At 50.6% G+C, this 14,980-nt stretch overlaps 1 protein-coding gene across 2 annotated transcripts in view; it reads right to left on the bottom strand.

The window, feature by feature from the left end:
* Positions 1 to 860: 860 nt before the first annotated feature.
* Positions 861 to 14,980, bottom strand: part of SAMD4B (sterile alpha motif domain containing 4B) — a 45,670-nt gene continuing 31,550 nt past the window's right edge. Inside the window, exons 4-13 of one of the 2 annotated variants that reach the window (XM_066348231.1) lie at positions 10,829 to 11,068; positions 9,004 to 9,113; positions 8,220 to 8,333; positions 7,126 to 7,468; positions 5,202 to 5,287; positions 4,707 to 4,825; positions 3,953 to 4,151; positions 3,641 to 3,764; positions 1,205 to 1,288; positions 861 to 996 (exon numbers count right to left, since the gene is read on the bottom strand). In XM_066348231.1, coding sequence (XP_066204328.1) covers positions 968 to 996; positions 1,205 to 1,288; positions 3,641 to 3,764; positions 3,953 to 4,151; positions 4,707 to 4,825; positions 5,202 to 5,287; positions 7,126 to 7,468; positions 8,220 to 8,333; positions 9,004 to 9,113; positions 10,829 to 11,068 — 1,448 coding nt within the window. In that variant the 3' untranslated portion in view covers positions 861 to 967. The remainder of the gene's footprint in view (positions 997 to 1,204; positions 1,289 to 3,640; positions 3,765 to 3,952; positions 4,152 to 4,706; positions 4,826 to 5,201; positions 5,288 to 7,125; positions 7,469 to 8,219; positions 8,334 to 9,003; positions 9,114 to 10,828; positions 11,069 to 14,980) is intronic. The other variant, XM_066348232.1, reaches the window with a different exon arrangement.

Below are 14,980 nucleotides of genomic sequence, written 5' to 3'. Positions count from 1 at the left end.
AACAATCCCCTTTCCCTTATTCCTTACCCCCAAAGTCTTTCAGCAACCAGACTTGGGAGTGGAAAAGAGTATACGTTGGTAAGGGAGGGGGATGTTAAGGCAACAGACTTCCTGACCACTGGCTATCCTGGCTCCTCACCTTCAACCTCTGCATCTGGGGAGCCAGGGCTGCGGGGAAGTGGGGAAGGGCTAGGGGGTCTAGAGGAGGGGGCTCTGCCCCTCTCCTCTTGTAAAATTCAGGTTCCCCCTGCCACTTTCTTGGCTCAGAGAGAGACCTGGGGATTCTAAAAATGAGAGGGAATGATCAGAGAAAAACCGTTAAGAACTATATAAATATGTACTTAAATAGGCCTAAGAAATTAATTGTAGAGAACCTTTGATAAACGGGCAAAAGGAGGTGAGTGAGAAGAGTGTGGCTCCTGTATCTGGGGAATGATGGGAATGGGGAAGGAGAAGAAGGTGGCAAGGAGAGAGATCCCTCTCCGCACCTGCCTTCTCCTTAGCGCCTCTCAAGATAACATTTAGGAGAGCAGGTTACCTACCCCACTTGTCTCCCCAAATGTCAGATAATTCTGAGCAGGCCCCCAAGATAGTGGATCAGTGAGTCTCTGGGGGAAGCTGCTCCCTTGGGGGGGGCAGGTAGTTAGTGGTCTGAGGAGGCAGGGGTGGGATGGGGGCAGGTGGGAGATGAGGGAAGAAAGGAGAGGGCAGGCAGGCTGGCCAGTTCCTGCCCCTTTATTCTGGCTACCCCCTACCTCCCTGGGTCTCTCAGCAGAGATCCCCTGATGGGCCTGGGAGTGAGCAAGGCATGTGCCAATGTTAAAAGGTAAAAGGATGAGAGAGTAGAAAAATATTAGAATGTATAGCTGAGCCAGCCCACCCTCTCGCTGTCGCAGGGAAGCCCGTTGGAAGTTGGTCCCCGCCCGCCGCCCAGGGAGCCTATGGGTGCGCTGGGCTGTGGGTCCCGTCAGATGGTAGAAGTTTTGTCTGTCCCATCTGTGGTAAGAAAGGGAGGAAGGGAGGAAGATCAGGAGCTGATGGGAGGTTTGAGAGAAGATGCTCAGGTAGCCTGCCATCCCAGTCAGGCCCTCCCTGAAGTTGACCTCCCCAAGGGACCCTCAGGATGACTCTGAGTTGTTCAGTTCAGAGGTGGAGACGCTGCTGGGTAGGTGGGAGCTGGGTCAGGGAAAGAGGAAATGCTCACCACCCAAGGCGTGTTCTGTCATGCTCAGACACAGAGACTCCAAAGTGGGATTGATCTCCAGGTCAGGCCCAGGGACCGGACAGTCTGTATGGGACAGAGGAGAGTGGAGGTAGTAAGGGCTGGACTGAGGTGGAGAGTAGAACTAGGAAGACAAAGGACAGGACAAGCTGGCATTGGGGATCAGCTGGGAGAGAAATGGGAAAGGCAGGGAGAGGGAGACAGAGAAACAGAACACATGAGACAGACACACATAGGATGGAAGGTGTGACTGGGCAGAGATGAAGGAGATAGGCGTCAGTGTGTCTGGCAGATGTGTCAAGCGCAGAGGCTTGGCCAATGCAGAGAAAGACTGAACTACAGACAGAGGAGGTGATGTGAAGCTGAGGAAGCTACCTGGAGGCCATAAAAGCTGTGACTATTTTGGACACACTCAGCATGCTGCCTTGGGCACAGCTTGGGCATCTGCTGTTGGTGCTGGGAGGCCCTATGCTCCCCGATGACCTGCTCTGTACTTAGTGCAGAAGCTTAATTAGAACTCTTCCCCTCCCCTCTTGGACTTGTTCTTCTGGACTAGATTTGTCTGGGCAGGCCACACAGGGCAAATCAGGACAGTAGCCACAGGGCTTGTCCTCAAACCACCTCTCAAGAGGGCTTTCTGTTCTGGAGTCTGGGAGAAGCCCCTTTCTCTGGGCTGACTTATATCTAACCCACACTGCTTAAAACCCTTCCTGGGCTTGTCACTGCTGCTGGGAGGAAATCGAGCTCTTTACCTGGATTTAGAAGACCCTGCCTGCTTCCACCTCCATCCAGCTTCACCTTTCATTATGTCTCCTCTGAATCTGAGCTCAGGCCATGTCAGACCACCTTAACAAAAAAAATTTCTGCCCTGGCCGGTTGGCTCAGTGGTAGAGCATCGGCCTGGCGTGCAGAAGTCCCAGGTTCGATTCCCGGCCAGGGCACATAGGAGAAGCGCCCATTTGCTTCTCCACCCCCTCCCCTCCTTCCTCTCTGTCTCTCTCTTCCCCTCCCGCAGCCAAGGCTCCATTGGAGCAAAGATGGCCCGGGCGCTGGGGATGGCTCCTTGGCCTCTGCCCCAGGTGCTAGAGTGGCTCTGGTCGCGGCAGAGCGACGCCCCAGAGGGGCAGAGCATCGCCCCCTGGTGGGCGTGCCGGGTGGATCCCGGTCGGGCGCATGCGGGAGTCTGTCTGGCTGTCTCTCCCCGTTTCCAGCTTCAGAAAAATACAAAAAAAAAAAAAAAAAAAAAAAAAAAAAATCTGACCTTGGGCAAGTTACCTCTTTGAATCTCAGATTTGTGACTTGATCATCAGATAGGACTTGACAGTGCAGTAAACTGTTTGACAAACAGCCCAGCACTCGGCATACTGGTAAAAAGAATTTTTATTTTTTGCTCCTGTAGTTCCTCCATCCAGTCTTTTAATATCATTTATAGATGCCAAGCCCTCTGCTAGGATGAACATGACAAACGGGTCTTCTGCCTTCAACAAATGGCAGTCCACATTATCTCATAAATTAAGAATCCCTCCTGATTTGGCAGTTTATGACAGGAAGAGTTCAGGGTCACCTGCATATCTCTCCAGAGGCAGCCATTCCCAATTAGCCTTATCTGCCTCTGCAGCCTTGGTGGCCAGCAATGGGCCTGGCACAGGGTGGAGAAGTCATCCTTACTGAGCAAGGTAGGGCTAATGCTTTTCTACCCTTTGCCTTCACTTTGATCTCTTAGTTCTGGGCTGGTCTGTGAGTACAGGGAAAACAGTCCTTCCACCTCAAACACCCTTTAATATAAAATATGATCCAAAAACTAATGTTTCCAGCCTAATCATCTGAAAGAATGCCTGTGGATATATAGGCAGGACTCCCCGCCATAGAAGCCTCACCCAGGGGTCCCCAAACTTTTTAAACAGAGGGCCAGTTCACTGTCCCTCAGACCGTTGGAGGGCTGCCACATACAGTGCTCCTCTCACTGACCACCAGTGAAAGAAGTGGCCCTTCTGGAAGTGCGGTGGGGGGCCGGATAAATGGCCTCAGGGGGCCGCATGCAGCCCGCGGGCCATAGTTTGGGGACACCTGGTTTGACTCTCATCCCCTTAACCTCTTCCAAATTGAGTATTTAGTGATCTTCTATAAAGATGTGACGAAGACCAACATGTATATCAAAATTATGACATAAGGAAGGAGAGATGTGGACATGCAGGAGTGGAAGAAAGGGGTGAGAGAAGCTAGAGAAAGGAAGGCAGAACCTGAGAAAATTGAAATGGGGGTGAGGAAAAGCACAGGAAAACCCATGATGAAGAGAGATGGGTGCAGAGTGATGGCAAGGATGGGGAGAGATGTTCGAGCTTATGAGACACAGAGGGAAGATAAAGGTCAGCTAAGGGTTTTGTGGAGGCAGGTTCTCCAAGGGCTGGGGCACTTTACCTGGAGGGAACATGAGAATGGCCTGGGGCGACGAATGGACTGGGAGTGAGTGGGTGCGCTGCACAGAGCTACGGCTCTGGCTGGGCATGCTGTTGCTACCTCCAGGGTTGGCAAACCACAGGTTCTACAAAGGGCATGGGGAAAGAGAAAGTGGGTGAGTGGGGAAGAGGCCCAAGCCTAGGAGAGGTGGAGCTGGTAAAGGAGCCCCTTCCCCTCTAAGTCAGGCCCAGATACAAAGATATAGACACACACATCCCAGGCACCACCAGCCCAACCCCAGAAGTACCAGACCCTCTATTTTCACCAGCTCACCTGTCGGCTCTGGCCCCCAAGGCTGGGGCTGGTGAGGGCATGTCTGGGGGAGATGCCCCCAATGCCTGAGGGGCTCAGAAGGCCCATTCTGCTGGGTGGGAGGGCCCGGGGAGGCATTGGGAACTGCCGCTGGGTCCGCCGGGCTACCCCCATCCCCACAGAGCCAGCTATGGGAAGTGAGTTGGAGCCAAACGCCCAGCTGTGAGAGAGCAGAAGGCAGGGTGTCAGTTTGGGTGAAAAGACCCATTTGTCTATTCTTCCTCACCTCCCCATACAACTCCAACAAGAAGGACAGAACACAGAACTTCTCTGAGCAAAGATTCCCTTTTCAAGTACCTGCTTCACACATTCTGTCTCCTCTTTCCCAAGGGTACCCTCAGAATAGGGACAAAGCAGTTCTAACTTCAATACTAAAGTGTGACATTTCTGTTATTTGTTTGGGGTGAGAAGGGACTTCAGAGCCCTCTGTACACAGCTGAAGAGAACAACACAGGTGAAGAGAACAAGGGACAGGCAAGGTGCCTACTATTAAGATACGGGCTGTTTTTTGCCAGCTCAGCAGCCTATTCTCATGGTAAGAACATCCTGATTTTCTTCTGGAAAAGTCTTCACTGGGCGATGTGTATAAGTCACCCAGTGATTGAATGCGTCCTACTGGATTCCTACCCATAATGCAATCGCCCCTCTAAGCACTAACTAACAACCAGCAAGGGCCTATGGGGGAAGGGCCTGCATGCCTAGGCTGCCTGCCTACCCTTTCTGCTGCCGGTAGTTCTGCATCTCTAGTGCAGCTTTGCGCGGAAAGGTCCGGAGGAGCTTCAGGACTTGTTGTTTCCAGGACAGCAGCCGTTTCTTCTGTGTCTCCGTGAAAGCCTAGAATTAGGGAAGTAAAGCAGGGAGGGGGTGCTTCTTTCAGATCTACCTTCTGTTCATTTGCTCAAATATTTATCAACTGCCTGCTCTGTGCCAGGCAATGCTGGGACGCAGAAATGACTGCACACGGAGCTAACAGTTTAGCTGAAGAGAAGATATACATGTGGTCATTAACTGTGATGAGAGCTGTGAGGGAGGAGAAGATGGTACAAGAAATCAGGCTTAATATGAGGGGCCAGTAAAGGTGGCCTTTACTGGGATGCTGAGGGCCAGTAGCTGGTGAGATGAGTGCTGGAGAGGTGGGTATGAGAAATGGTTGGTTCTGAGGGTGATGGGGTTGCCTATCACTCCTTGGGAGCTCTTGGGAAGTTCTCACCTCATGAGTCAGGCACTTTTCGATGAGCTGGAGGTAACTGGTGATGTTCTCCTCGTCTGGTCGGGACACCAGCAGCTGGGTGCACACTGGGGGACATAGGAAAGGATGGGAGGTTAGCCCCCAGCATGCCCTCTGCCACATAAGGAGGGACAGAAAACAGACTGGATTAGAACTAGCTATGTGCTAAGACTTATCTGACTTACCATGTAAATAAAGTGCCCAGCACAGTGCCTGGCGTAAGGCAGATATGAAGTCAATGACATCTTTTCTTTTGTCTTTCTTTTTTTAGCAAGGGGGGGGGGAGTGAGTGAGGGAGATAGATGTGTGTGGAGACAGAAAAAGAAATAAGCATCAACTCATAGTTGTGGCACCTTAGTTGTTCATTGATTGCTTTTCACATGTGCCTTGACCGGGGGCTCCAGCCAAGCCAGTGACCCCTTGCTCCAAGCCAGAGACCTTGGGCTCAAGCTAGCAACCTTGGGCTTCAAGCCAGCGATCTTTGGGCTCAAGCTAGCGACCAAGGGGTCATGTCTATGATCCTATGCTCAAGCCGGGACCTTGGGGTTTCAAACCTGGGTCCTCTGTGTCCCAGTCTGACTCTATCCACAGCATCACTGCCTGGACAGGCCTCCCCCCCCCCCCCCATTTTTCTGAAGCTGGAAACAGGGAGAGACAGTCAGACAGACTCCCGCATGCGCCCGACCGGGATCCACCCGGCACGCCCACCAGGGGCGACGCTCTGCCCACCAGGGGGCGATGCTCTGCCCATCCTGGGCATCGCCATGTTGGGACCAGAGCCACTCTAGCGCCTGAGGCAGAGGCCACAGAGCCATCCCCAGCGCCCGGGCCATCTTTGCTCCAATGGAGCCTTGGCTGCAGGAGGGGAAGAGAGAGACAGAGAGGAAAGCGCGGCGGAGGGGTGGAGAAGCAAATGGGCGCTTCTCCTGTGTGCCCTGGCCGGGAATCGAACCCGGGTCCTCCGCACGCTAGGCCGACGCTCTACCGCTGAGCCAACCGGCCAGGGCCTGGACAGGCCTTTTTTTAAACTCTGTGTGTGTGTGTGTGTGTATGTGCGTGTGTGCGCGCGCGTGCGCGAGACAGACAGAGAGGGACAGATAGGAAGGGAGAGAGATGAAAAGCACAAATTCTTCATTGCGGCACCTTAGTTGTTCATAGATTGCTTTTTCATATGTGCCTTGATCGAGAGGCTACAGCAGAATGAGTGACCCCTTGCTCAGGCCAGCGACCTTGGGTTTCAAGCCATCAACCATTGCGCCATGTCTATGATTCCATGCTCAAGCCAGTGACCCCGCACTCAAGCCGGTGAACCCGCACTCAAGCCGGCAACCTCGGCGTTTTGAACTTGGGTCCTCAGCATCCCAGTCTGACGCTCTATCTACTGCACCACCACCTAGTCAGGCTCCTTTTAACTCTTAAGGAATTTCATCAATGGGCATTTTTCGCTTGAGGAATCTGCGGCTCAGAGAGGTTGAGTTACTTGTCCCAGGTAACATAGCTAAAAAGATGTAGACCCAAGTGCAAAGTCTATGTCATGCTGCTTTAGAAAAGCTCTTTAAGAGCTTCACCATACCCATCCCACGGACTTCAGTCACCTTTGAGAGAACCAATGAATTCTCCTTATCTGTTCACTCTTTACTGTACACAGTTTCCACTGACATACTGTTCTGCCTTTCACAGGATGGAGACATTTTGAGGGTAAGGGCTGTCTCTCACCCCCAGCCTGGACACACCTAAGGACAGGAGCCTTGCCACCTCAGTCTCAAGTCACTTTTTGTGGTACTCTAGACCCTAGGGTGCTTTAAAAAGCTATGATTCTACCTTTTAACTTGAATTTGACTCCTAATGCCTAGGTTCACTTAGCTCTCTGTCCCAAAACTTCCTGCTGGGCCTTGGGTGGTCTTACCTTTGCCCATCACCCGTGTAAACTGGCTGGGGATGTCTCCGTCGGCGACGGGAGCTGGGGCTGGCTCACTGCCATCAGTGGGAACTGGAGCTGGTGGAGGGGGGTAGCTCTCTGCAGATGGAGGGTCCTTGGCCTCAGTACCCTTGTCTGTGCTGGGATGAGCCAGAGGAGACTCAGCACTTGGCAGCAGTGGTTCCCCCCTGCCTCCATCCTTGGCAGTAGGGGTGGTGGGGGTGGCAGCGGCTACAGTGGCCTGGAGGACACTGTAGGCTTTGATGGGTGTGATGATGATCTGCTGTAGCTCCTGCAGAGCGCTTCTCAGGTTTCCTCCTTCCAGCACATCCTGGGTGGAGAGACATGGCTGGGGTCACATGCTGACCCCACATCTATGTAGAATGACTACACAAATGGGGTCAGACAGGGCCTGGAGAGTGCCTGGTGGAACCCTGGGTTCCAGCATATAGAGAAGGTAGGTAAAAGTACCACAAGCCCACATATATATGTACACATTTGTACACACGTATTCCCTCTTCCCCCTTCAAGGTGGAGTCCCACAGAGCTCAGGAGAAGGTGATCTAATCCCGTTGTGCCTTAAGGTCACACCAAATATGGAACCAGATTCGGATGCAGAAATCTGAACCATGATACTAAGGGGAGAAAAAACCAGAAGGCAACTGGTAGGAAAAGGGGAAAAGGAATGCAAATCGAGGCAGATATGGAAAATGAGTGAGTAGATGAGAAACGAACCAAATGGAGAGAACCCAGGGAGACACTCTACTCTACCAGAAAGACTAGTCAGAAATGAAAAAAATGAAAGGGGAGAGGTTGAGTCAACAGACAGAGTCTAGGGACACACATCAGGACAGACAGGGAGGGGAGTCTCTTAGCCACAGACAAGTCAACCCTGTGATCCAACTTGCACTTGATCCCCAGAGTCTGGCTCCCTAAGGCTGGGGCTCCTGAAGGTCAGACCTGAGGGTTGGGGAGGGCCTGAGGGGAGGCCACGTGGATAGCAAGGATGACCCAGAGCCTTCAGTCTACAAGTATCAATGGGAAGCCAGCTGACCTTGGAGATGGGGATACCAGGTCCTCACCTTTTCCAGAGACTTGAGGACACTCTGCCTCTCACGCAGCTTCTGGATGCTCAGGGCTATCTTGTGGCGGGCACCTTTGGTGACATTCTGTGGTAGGGCAGAAGGGGAAGGAAGCTAGAAATGGGAGGTTGAGGTACTTAGGGTGCCCAAAAGATAGAGGAGGCTCAGGCCACAAGGGCAGTGTCAAAATGGTACTACCATCCCTGGCAAGTGGCTCAGAGGATAGAGGATCGCCCAGTGTACGACGTCCTGGGTTTGATTCCCAGTCAGGGCACACAGGAGAAGAGACCATCTGCTTCTCTTCCCCTCCCTCTTTTCCCTCTGTCCCTCCCACAGCCAGTGGCTCAACTGGTTTGGGCATGACCCCGGGCACTGAGGATGGCTCTGTGGGTGCAAGTATTTTAGCCTTAAGTGCTAAAAATAGTTTGGTACTTGAGCATTAGCCCACATGAGGTTGCCAGGTGGATTCTGGTTGGGGTGCATGTGGAAGTCTGCATCACTATCTCCCCTCCTCTTACTTTATTTTCTTTAAATTTTTTTTTAAATTTATTCATTTTAGAAAGGGGGGAGAGACAGACAGAGACGGGGGGGGGGGGAGGAGCAGGAAGCATCAACTCCCATATGTGCCTAGATCAGGCAAGTCAGAGGTTTTGAACCAGTGACTTCAGCATTGCAGGTCAAAGCTTTATCCACTGTATCACCACAGGTCAGGCCCCTCCTCTCACTTGGAAAAAAATAAATGGTACTGCTTCCAAATCTACCCTGATGATCCCCTGAGCTTTACCTGAGATTCAAGGTGCTGCTCAGTCAGTGTCATCATCTCCTCATAGCTCATCTGTGAGAAGAGGGCCGCATACTTGTGCAAGCGGAGACTCTTGAGCCATGAGGGCACATCTGTGGAAAAGGAGGAAGGATATAAGATGAGTCTGTTCCATCAATTATCTGTGTCATAGATTTCTTTACTTTTTCTTTAAAATTTTTAGACTATGTCATTTATTTCTGCTCTAATCTTTTTTATTTAATTATTTTTATTTATTTATTCATTTTAGAGAAGAGAGAGAAAGAGTAGGGGGGGAGGAGCAGGAATCATCAACTCCCATATGTGCCTTGACCAGGCAAGCCCAGGGTTTTGAACTGGCGACCTCAGTGTTCCAGATCAACGCTTGATCCACTGCGCCACCACAGGTCAGGCCTACTTTTTCAAGTAAAAATTTAAGTTTTTAAAAAAATTGCATTATGGTGACACTACTTAGCATAATCATACAGATTTTAGGTTCCCAGCTCTACAACACATTTCTGTACACTGCACTGTGTTCAACCCTCCCCCAAATTAAGTCTTTGTCCATCATTATTTATCCTTCCTTCCTGACAATCATCACACTGTTATCCATGTCTGAAAGTTTTTGTTTTTTTTTTTGCTTTACCTTTACTTAGCATAATGAGCATGTGTCAGTATTTTGTGTCTTTTCACCACTGAACAGTATTCTACTGTATAGATATACAACATTTTATTTATCCATTCACCATTTTTTTTTTAATTTTTATTTATTCATTTTAGAGAGGAGAGACAGAGAGACAGAGAGAGACAGAGAGGAGAGAGAGACAGGGGGGAGGAGCTGGAAGCATCAACTCCCATATGTGCCTTGACCAGGCAAGCCCAGGGTTTTGAACCGGCGACCTCAGCATTTCCAGGTCGACGTTTTATCCACTGCGCCACCACAGGTCAGGCTGAAAGTTTTTATTTTGTCCTTTTCCCCCCCTCTATCCCTCCACCTCCTTTGCCTAGCTCTGCACTTCCTCCTAGAGCTGGCTTTCTTTTTATTTTTTAATTTATTGATTTGAGAGAGAAAGGGAGGGGGAGGGAAAGGGAGAGGGAGGAAGAAAGAGAGAAGGAGAGGGAGGGGAGGGGGAGGGGGAGGTGAAGGGTGAGGGGAGGAGGGAGGGGGAGAGGGAGGGGGAGAGGGAGGGGAGGGGGAGGGGGAGGTAGAGAGGGAGGGGGAGGTGGAGGGTGAGGGGAAGGGAAGAGGGAGAAGGAGAGGGAGGGGGAGAGGGGGAGGGAGGGGGAGGGGAGGGAGAGGGGGAGGGAGAGAAGAAAGAGAGAAAGAAGGAGAGGGAGGGGAGGGGGAGGGGGGAAGTAGAGAGGGAGGGTGAGGGGAGGGGAGAGGGGAGAGGGAGGAGGAGAGGGAGGGGGAGAGGGAGGGGGAGGGGGAGAGGGAGGAGGAGGGGGAGGGGGAAGGGGAGGGTGGAGAAGGAGAGAAACACTGATTTGTTTTTCCACTTATTTATGCATTCACTGGTCAACTCTCATATGTGCTCTCACTGAGGATCAAACCCACAACCTTGGTGTATCAGGACAATGCACTAACCAATTGAGTTATCCAGCCAGGGCCTGGCTTTATCAGATGGGTGTCTGGGGGTAAGGCTTCTTCCCCATCAGACCAGTATCAGTCTGAACCCTAAGGGCACAGACGTCTACTCCCCTCAGACTTAGCCCTTTTTCTGCAAGGGAAGGGAAACTGAAGGTTGGGTGGATGAGATAGGCAGAGTGTCCTCTTCGCTTCACAGGAGCCTCTGGAGGAGGATCCTAGTGCTGCCCTCCCGTGTTGTACCTTTCATGCCACTGCCATCCTCCTGGAAAGTGTTCCGGCTGGAGCCCTGCTCCTCCGTCTGCTCACTTCCAGAGGAGGCCACGCTGCTCTGGGGCGAGAGGGGTGCGTGGTCGGGTGTGGTGAAAGCAGCCCGGGCCCCAAGCTCTTCTTGATTCGGCCACTCACCAGGAACCTGGGGGCTCGTGGGAATGAGCGACATGGAGCGCTTCAGCGGGCTGGGGTGGATTTGGCAGGGGAGACCTGGCCAGAGGGGAAGAGAAGCAAAAAGTCAGGCTTGAAGATCTGAACACAGGAGACCACATGCCCCAGGCAGTGCCATGTATGGCAGCTCAGCCCCAGGATCCCATAAGAAGAAGGAATCCTGGCATCCCAGGGGTACTGCCTACCAGATACTGCTTGTTCTCTCACCCTTCATACCCAACTCATCAGCAAGCTATGAGCTACCTCTCTGAACCTTTCTACATACTTGCTCTGCTAGCACCCTGGTCTAAGTCAATGGCATTCCTAACTGGAATTACTGCCACAGCCTTCCCACTGGTTTCTTGCCTCCTATACTCCATTCATCTCATAGCAGCCATACTGATCTTTCTAAAAATGCAAATCTGACCAAGTCAGTCCCTGCTTAAATCTCACCTGTGGCTTCCCTTCATGCTGAGAATAAAATTCAAACTCTTTCACACACACCACTGCAAGGCTGTAGGACCTGGGCCCTACTCATCTCTGACCTATAATTCCCCATTCATTCTTTGAATCAAACCTTTCTAGCCTTTGCCCCCTACCCACATTTGTTCCTGAAACACTGGCTTGTTCCAGCCTCAGGACTTTTGCACTTGCTCTTTCTTGTCTTCCTGATCTTAGCAGTTGGCTCCCTCAGGTCTCATCTCGGCAAGTGTCACCTCTCCCAAGGCCTTCCCTGAACCCTCAATATGAAGTAGTTGTCCCCGCCAATCCTGTTACTCAATCTTAATACACTGTCTTATCTTTCTTAAAATACGTAACACAACCTGAAATAATCTCTAGTTATTTGTTTTACTTATTAACTATATGCCCCTGATTCAATAGATCTGTGACAGTAAGGACCTGTCCTGTCCTCGCTATCTTTGTATCCTCTGTAATTACAGTGGAGCCCAAGGGGTTTCTTTAGTACTTATAAAGTAAATGCACGAAATAAACTGCTCTCTCAACATCCCTGTCCTTGCACTTTGCCACCTCTCACAAATTTTTCCTGGACTACGCCCAAATCAGGGAGAATCCAGGCCCTCTTACACAGGACATTGCATACTCTCCCTCCATCCATCCCATTCCTGAGGTAGGAAGAGGAATCCAACTTGACTTTTTACCATTCTCAGGACAGGACAGGCTCCAACAGTTTCCAGACCTTTCTTTTTTTTTTTTCAGAAACAGAGAGAGAGAGTCAGAGAGAGGGACAGACAGGGACAGACAGGAACGGAGAGATGAGAAGCATCAATCATCAGCTTTTCGTTGCGCACTGCAACACCTTAGTTGTTCATTGATTGCTTTCTCATACGTGCCCTGACCGTGGGCCTTCAGCAGACCGAGTAACCCATTGCTTGAGCCAGCGACCTTGGGCTCAAAGAAGCTGCTCAAACCAGATGAGGCCTCGCTCAAGCTGGCGACCTCGGGGTCTCGAACCTGGGTCCTCCGCATCCCAGTCCGAAGCTCTATCCACTGCGTCACCGCCAGTCAGGGCAGACCTTTCTTTACATATGATACTCCTCTGCCTAGCTCACCACTCCTCCATTCTCATTTGCCAGCCACTTCAACTTTCTCTCCTTCCTTAGCATTCCCTCTTCTGGGACTTATTCCTTTGTATTCGCTGGGTCTCTGAGCTGCTACTGCCTCAGGCCAAGCACTTACTGCCTTCTTCACTAACCTATCTCTCTAGCACTGGACTCTGGGATTATATAGGATGGTAACCTTGACCAATCATTTCTGCATTCCCAGGACCAGGAGCCAAGGGACCAATATGCAGAAGCCCTCAAAGTTTCCTAAAGGTCAAAAGGAGGGCACTCATGATCCCAAGGGTGCTAACAAGGCCTCTGAACTCAACACAGGGAATCGGAGTACCCCATATACAAGAAAAAGAAAAGAAACAAAGTCAAAGGCCTCATTCTAGGTAGGTGAGAACATTGAGGCCCAGGGAACTGAAGCCCTCTGTCCCAGTTCCCATAGAGAAATGGGAGGCAGAGACAGAGGCAGAAGCAGAAGAACCCCAGCCTTATTTCTGATGGAAAGGATGGGATTCCTGCCAGTGCTCCATTAACACCAGCTTCTTACAGCCCCAAAGCACCTTCCCTTACCTGTGACAGTATCTATGCTCCTAGCCAGGAAGTCACCTGAGAGAAAGAAAAGGGCAGTACACTGGCCCACTCCTTAAGGCCAGCCTTTTTCCCTGCCCATGACCTATGAGGTCCTCTGTTTAGGGCTCTTTTCAAGCCTCTGTGCTTCCAGAAGATGGCACACTTTGAACCCTCAATATAGGTCTTTATACGCCTGTCTTGGTGCCTCTGGCCTCCTCCTCCCTCCCTTCTCAGCCAAGGAGGCAGGCAAGGCTGACAGGGCAGGAAATTATACTGATGGGAATGATTGTGCAGTTTCTGAGGAGCCCTGCTTAGTCCCACACTGGGGTGGAGGCTGACCACAGCATGAGAACTATAAAAACAGGAATGCTGGCCAGAGATCCAGGACCTCACTCTCTCCAAGAAACCCTGGTCTGTCTTTGGCAGTACCTCAAACCTACAGTGCCTGCTCTTACAAGCCAATCCTTGCTCCCTACTCAAAAAAAATTTAATGGTTTCCTGTTTCCTACAACTGCTTGAAATTGAAAAGTCATTCTATCCTTCAAGGCTCCCCACAATGTGGCCCTAATATGCTGAGATTTGGGAGCAAAGGCAGATCTGAGTTTTAATCTTGGCTCTGCCACCTACTAACTACATGATCCTGGACAAATCATTTCATTTGCCCTCCGGCCTCCATTTCAATGTGAAGTCCTTGGCACAAGGGCAGATACATGGTAAACACACATATTTGCTATTACTATTACTCATTTAAATCCTTGAACCTCTTCAGCCCTGCCAGACATGTCTGCATATTGTCTTCTCCAATTTGCCACCCTACTGCCTTCAATTTATGCTGTGCTCTCTCTCTGGAATGCCCAATTCCTTTTTCTCTTCTTCAAACTCCCAACCAACACTGTTCCAGCTTAGTCCTGCAATAGTTGCAGTCTTTGTTGTGGAGAAGAAGAAATATATGGGGACCCTCTTCTTGATGAGGTCTGAGCATCTTTGGGAGGGTCACTTTTAGATGGAGGCAATATAGCACAGTAGTTAAGAGTATGAGCAGTGGAGCCAGACTGCTTGGATTTAAATTCTGGCTACACACCATGGACAAGTGACTTTTCTGTGACAGCCAATGAATGTATTGGTATAAAGTTCTTAGAACAGCTCTAAGCAAAGACTAAACACTTAATATATATATATATTTAAAATATATATATTTAAAAAATATATATACATATTTTTTACAGAGACAGAGCGAGTATTTTTTTTTTTTACAGAGACAGAGCGAGAGTCAGAGAGAGGGATAGACAGGAACGAAGAGAGATGAGAAGCATCAATTATCAGTTTTTCGTTGTGACACCTTAGTTGTTCATTGATTGCTTTCTCATATGTGCCTTGACCGTGGGCCTTCAGCAGATCGAGTAACCCCTTGCTCAAGCCAGCGACCTTGGGTCCAAGCTGGTGAGCTTTGCTCAAACCAGATGAGCCCGTGCTTAAGCTGGCGACCTCGGGGTCTTGAACCTGGGTCCTCTGCATCCCAGTCCTACGCTCTATCCACTGCGCAACCTCCTGGTCAGGCAACACTCAATATATTTTAATGAGAATTATCACTATTAATATATCCTCCCAACCTGGACCCAGAAATTGTCATGCTCTGAGACTAGAGAATACCTAGGGTTGCCTGAGTTCCCAGCAATGTCCCCTCTCTTCCCTGATTCTCGCCAGCACATAGGAGGGAGGCAGGCAAACAGGAGATACATATTTAACTGGAGAAGAAAAAGGCTCAGGGTGGTAACTGATGTCTATTAGGTGCCATACAGCTGGGCACCAGAGAGCCAGGGTTCACCCCACA

This window comes from Saccopteryx leptura, chromosome 9 (genome assembly GCF_036850995.1).
Source record: "Saccopteryx leptura isolate mSacLep1 chromosome 9, mSacLep1_pri_phased_curated, whole genome shotgun sequence".
NCBI lineage: Eukaryota > Metazoa > Chordata > Mammalia > Chiroptera > Emballonuridae > Saccopteryx > Saccopteryx leptura.
The sequence above is the reverse complement of the archived record's forward strand: the minus strand, read 5'-3'. Positions and strand labels throughout refer to the sequence as shown.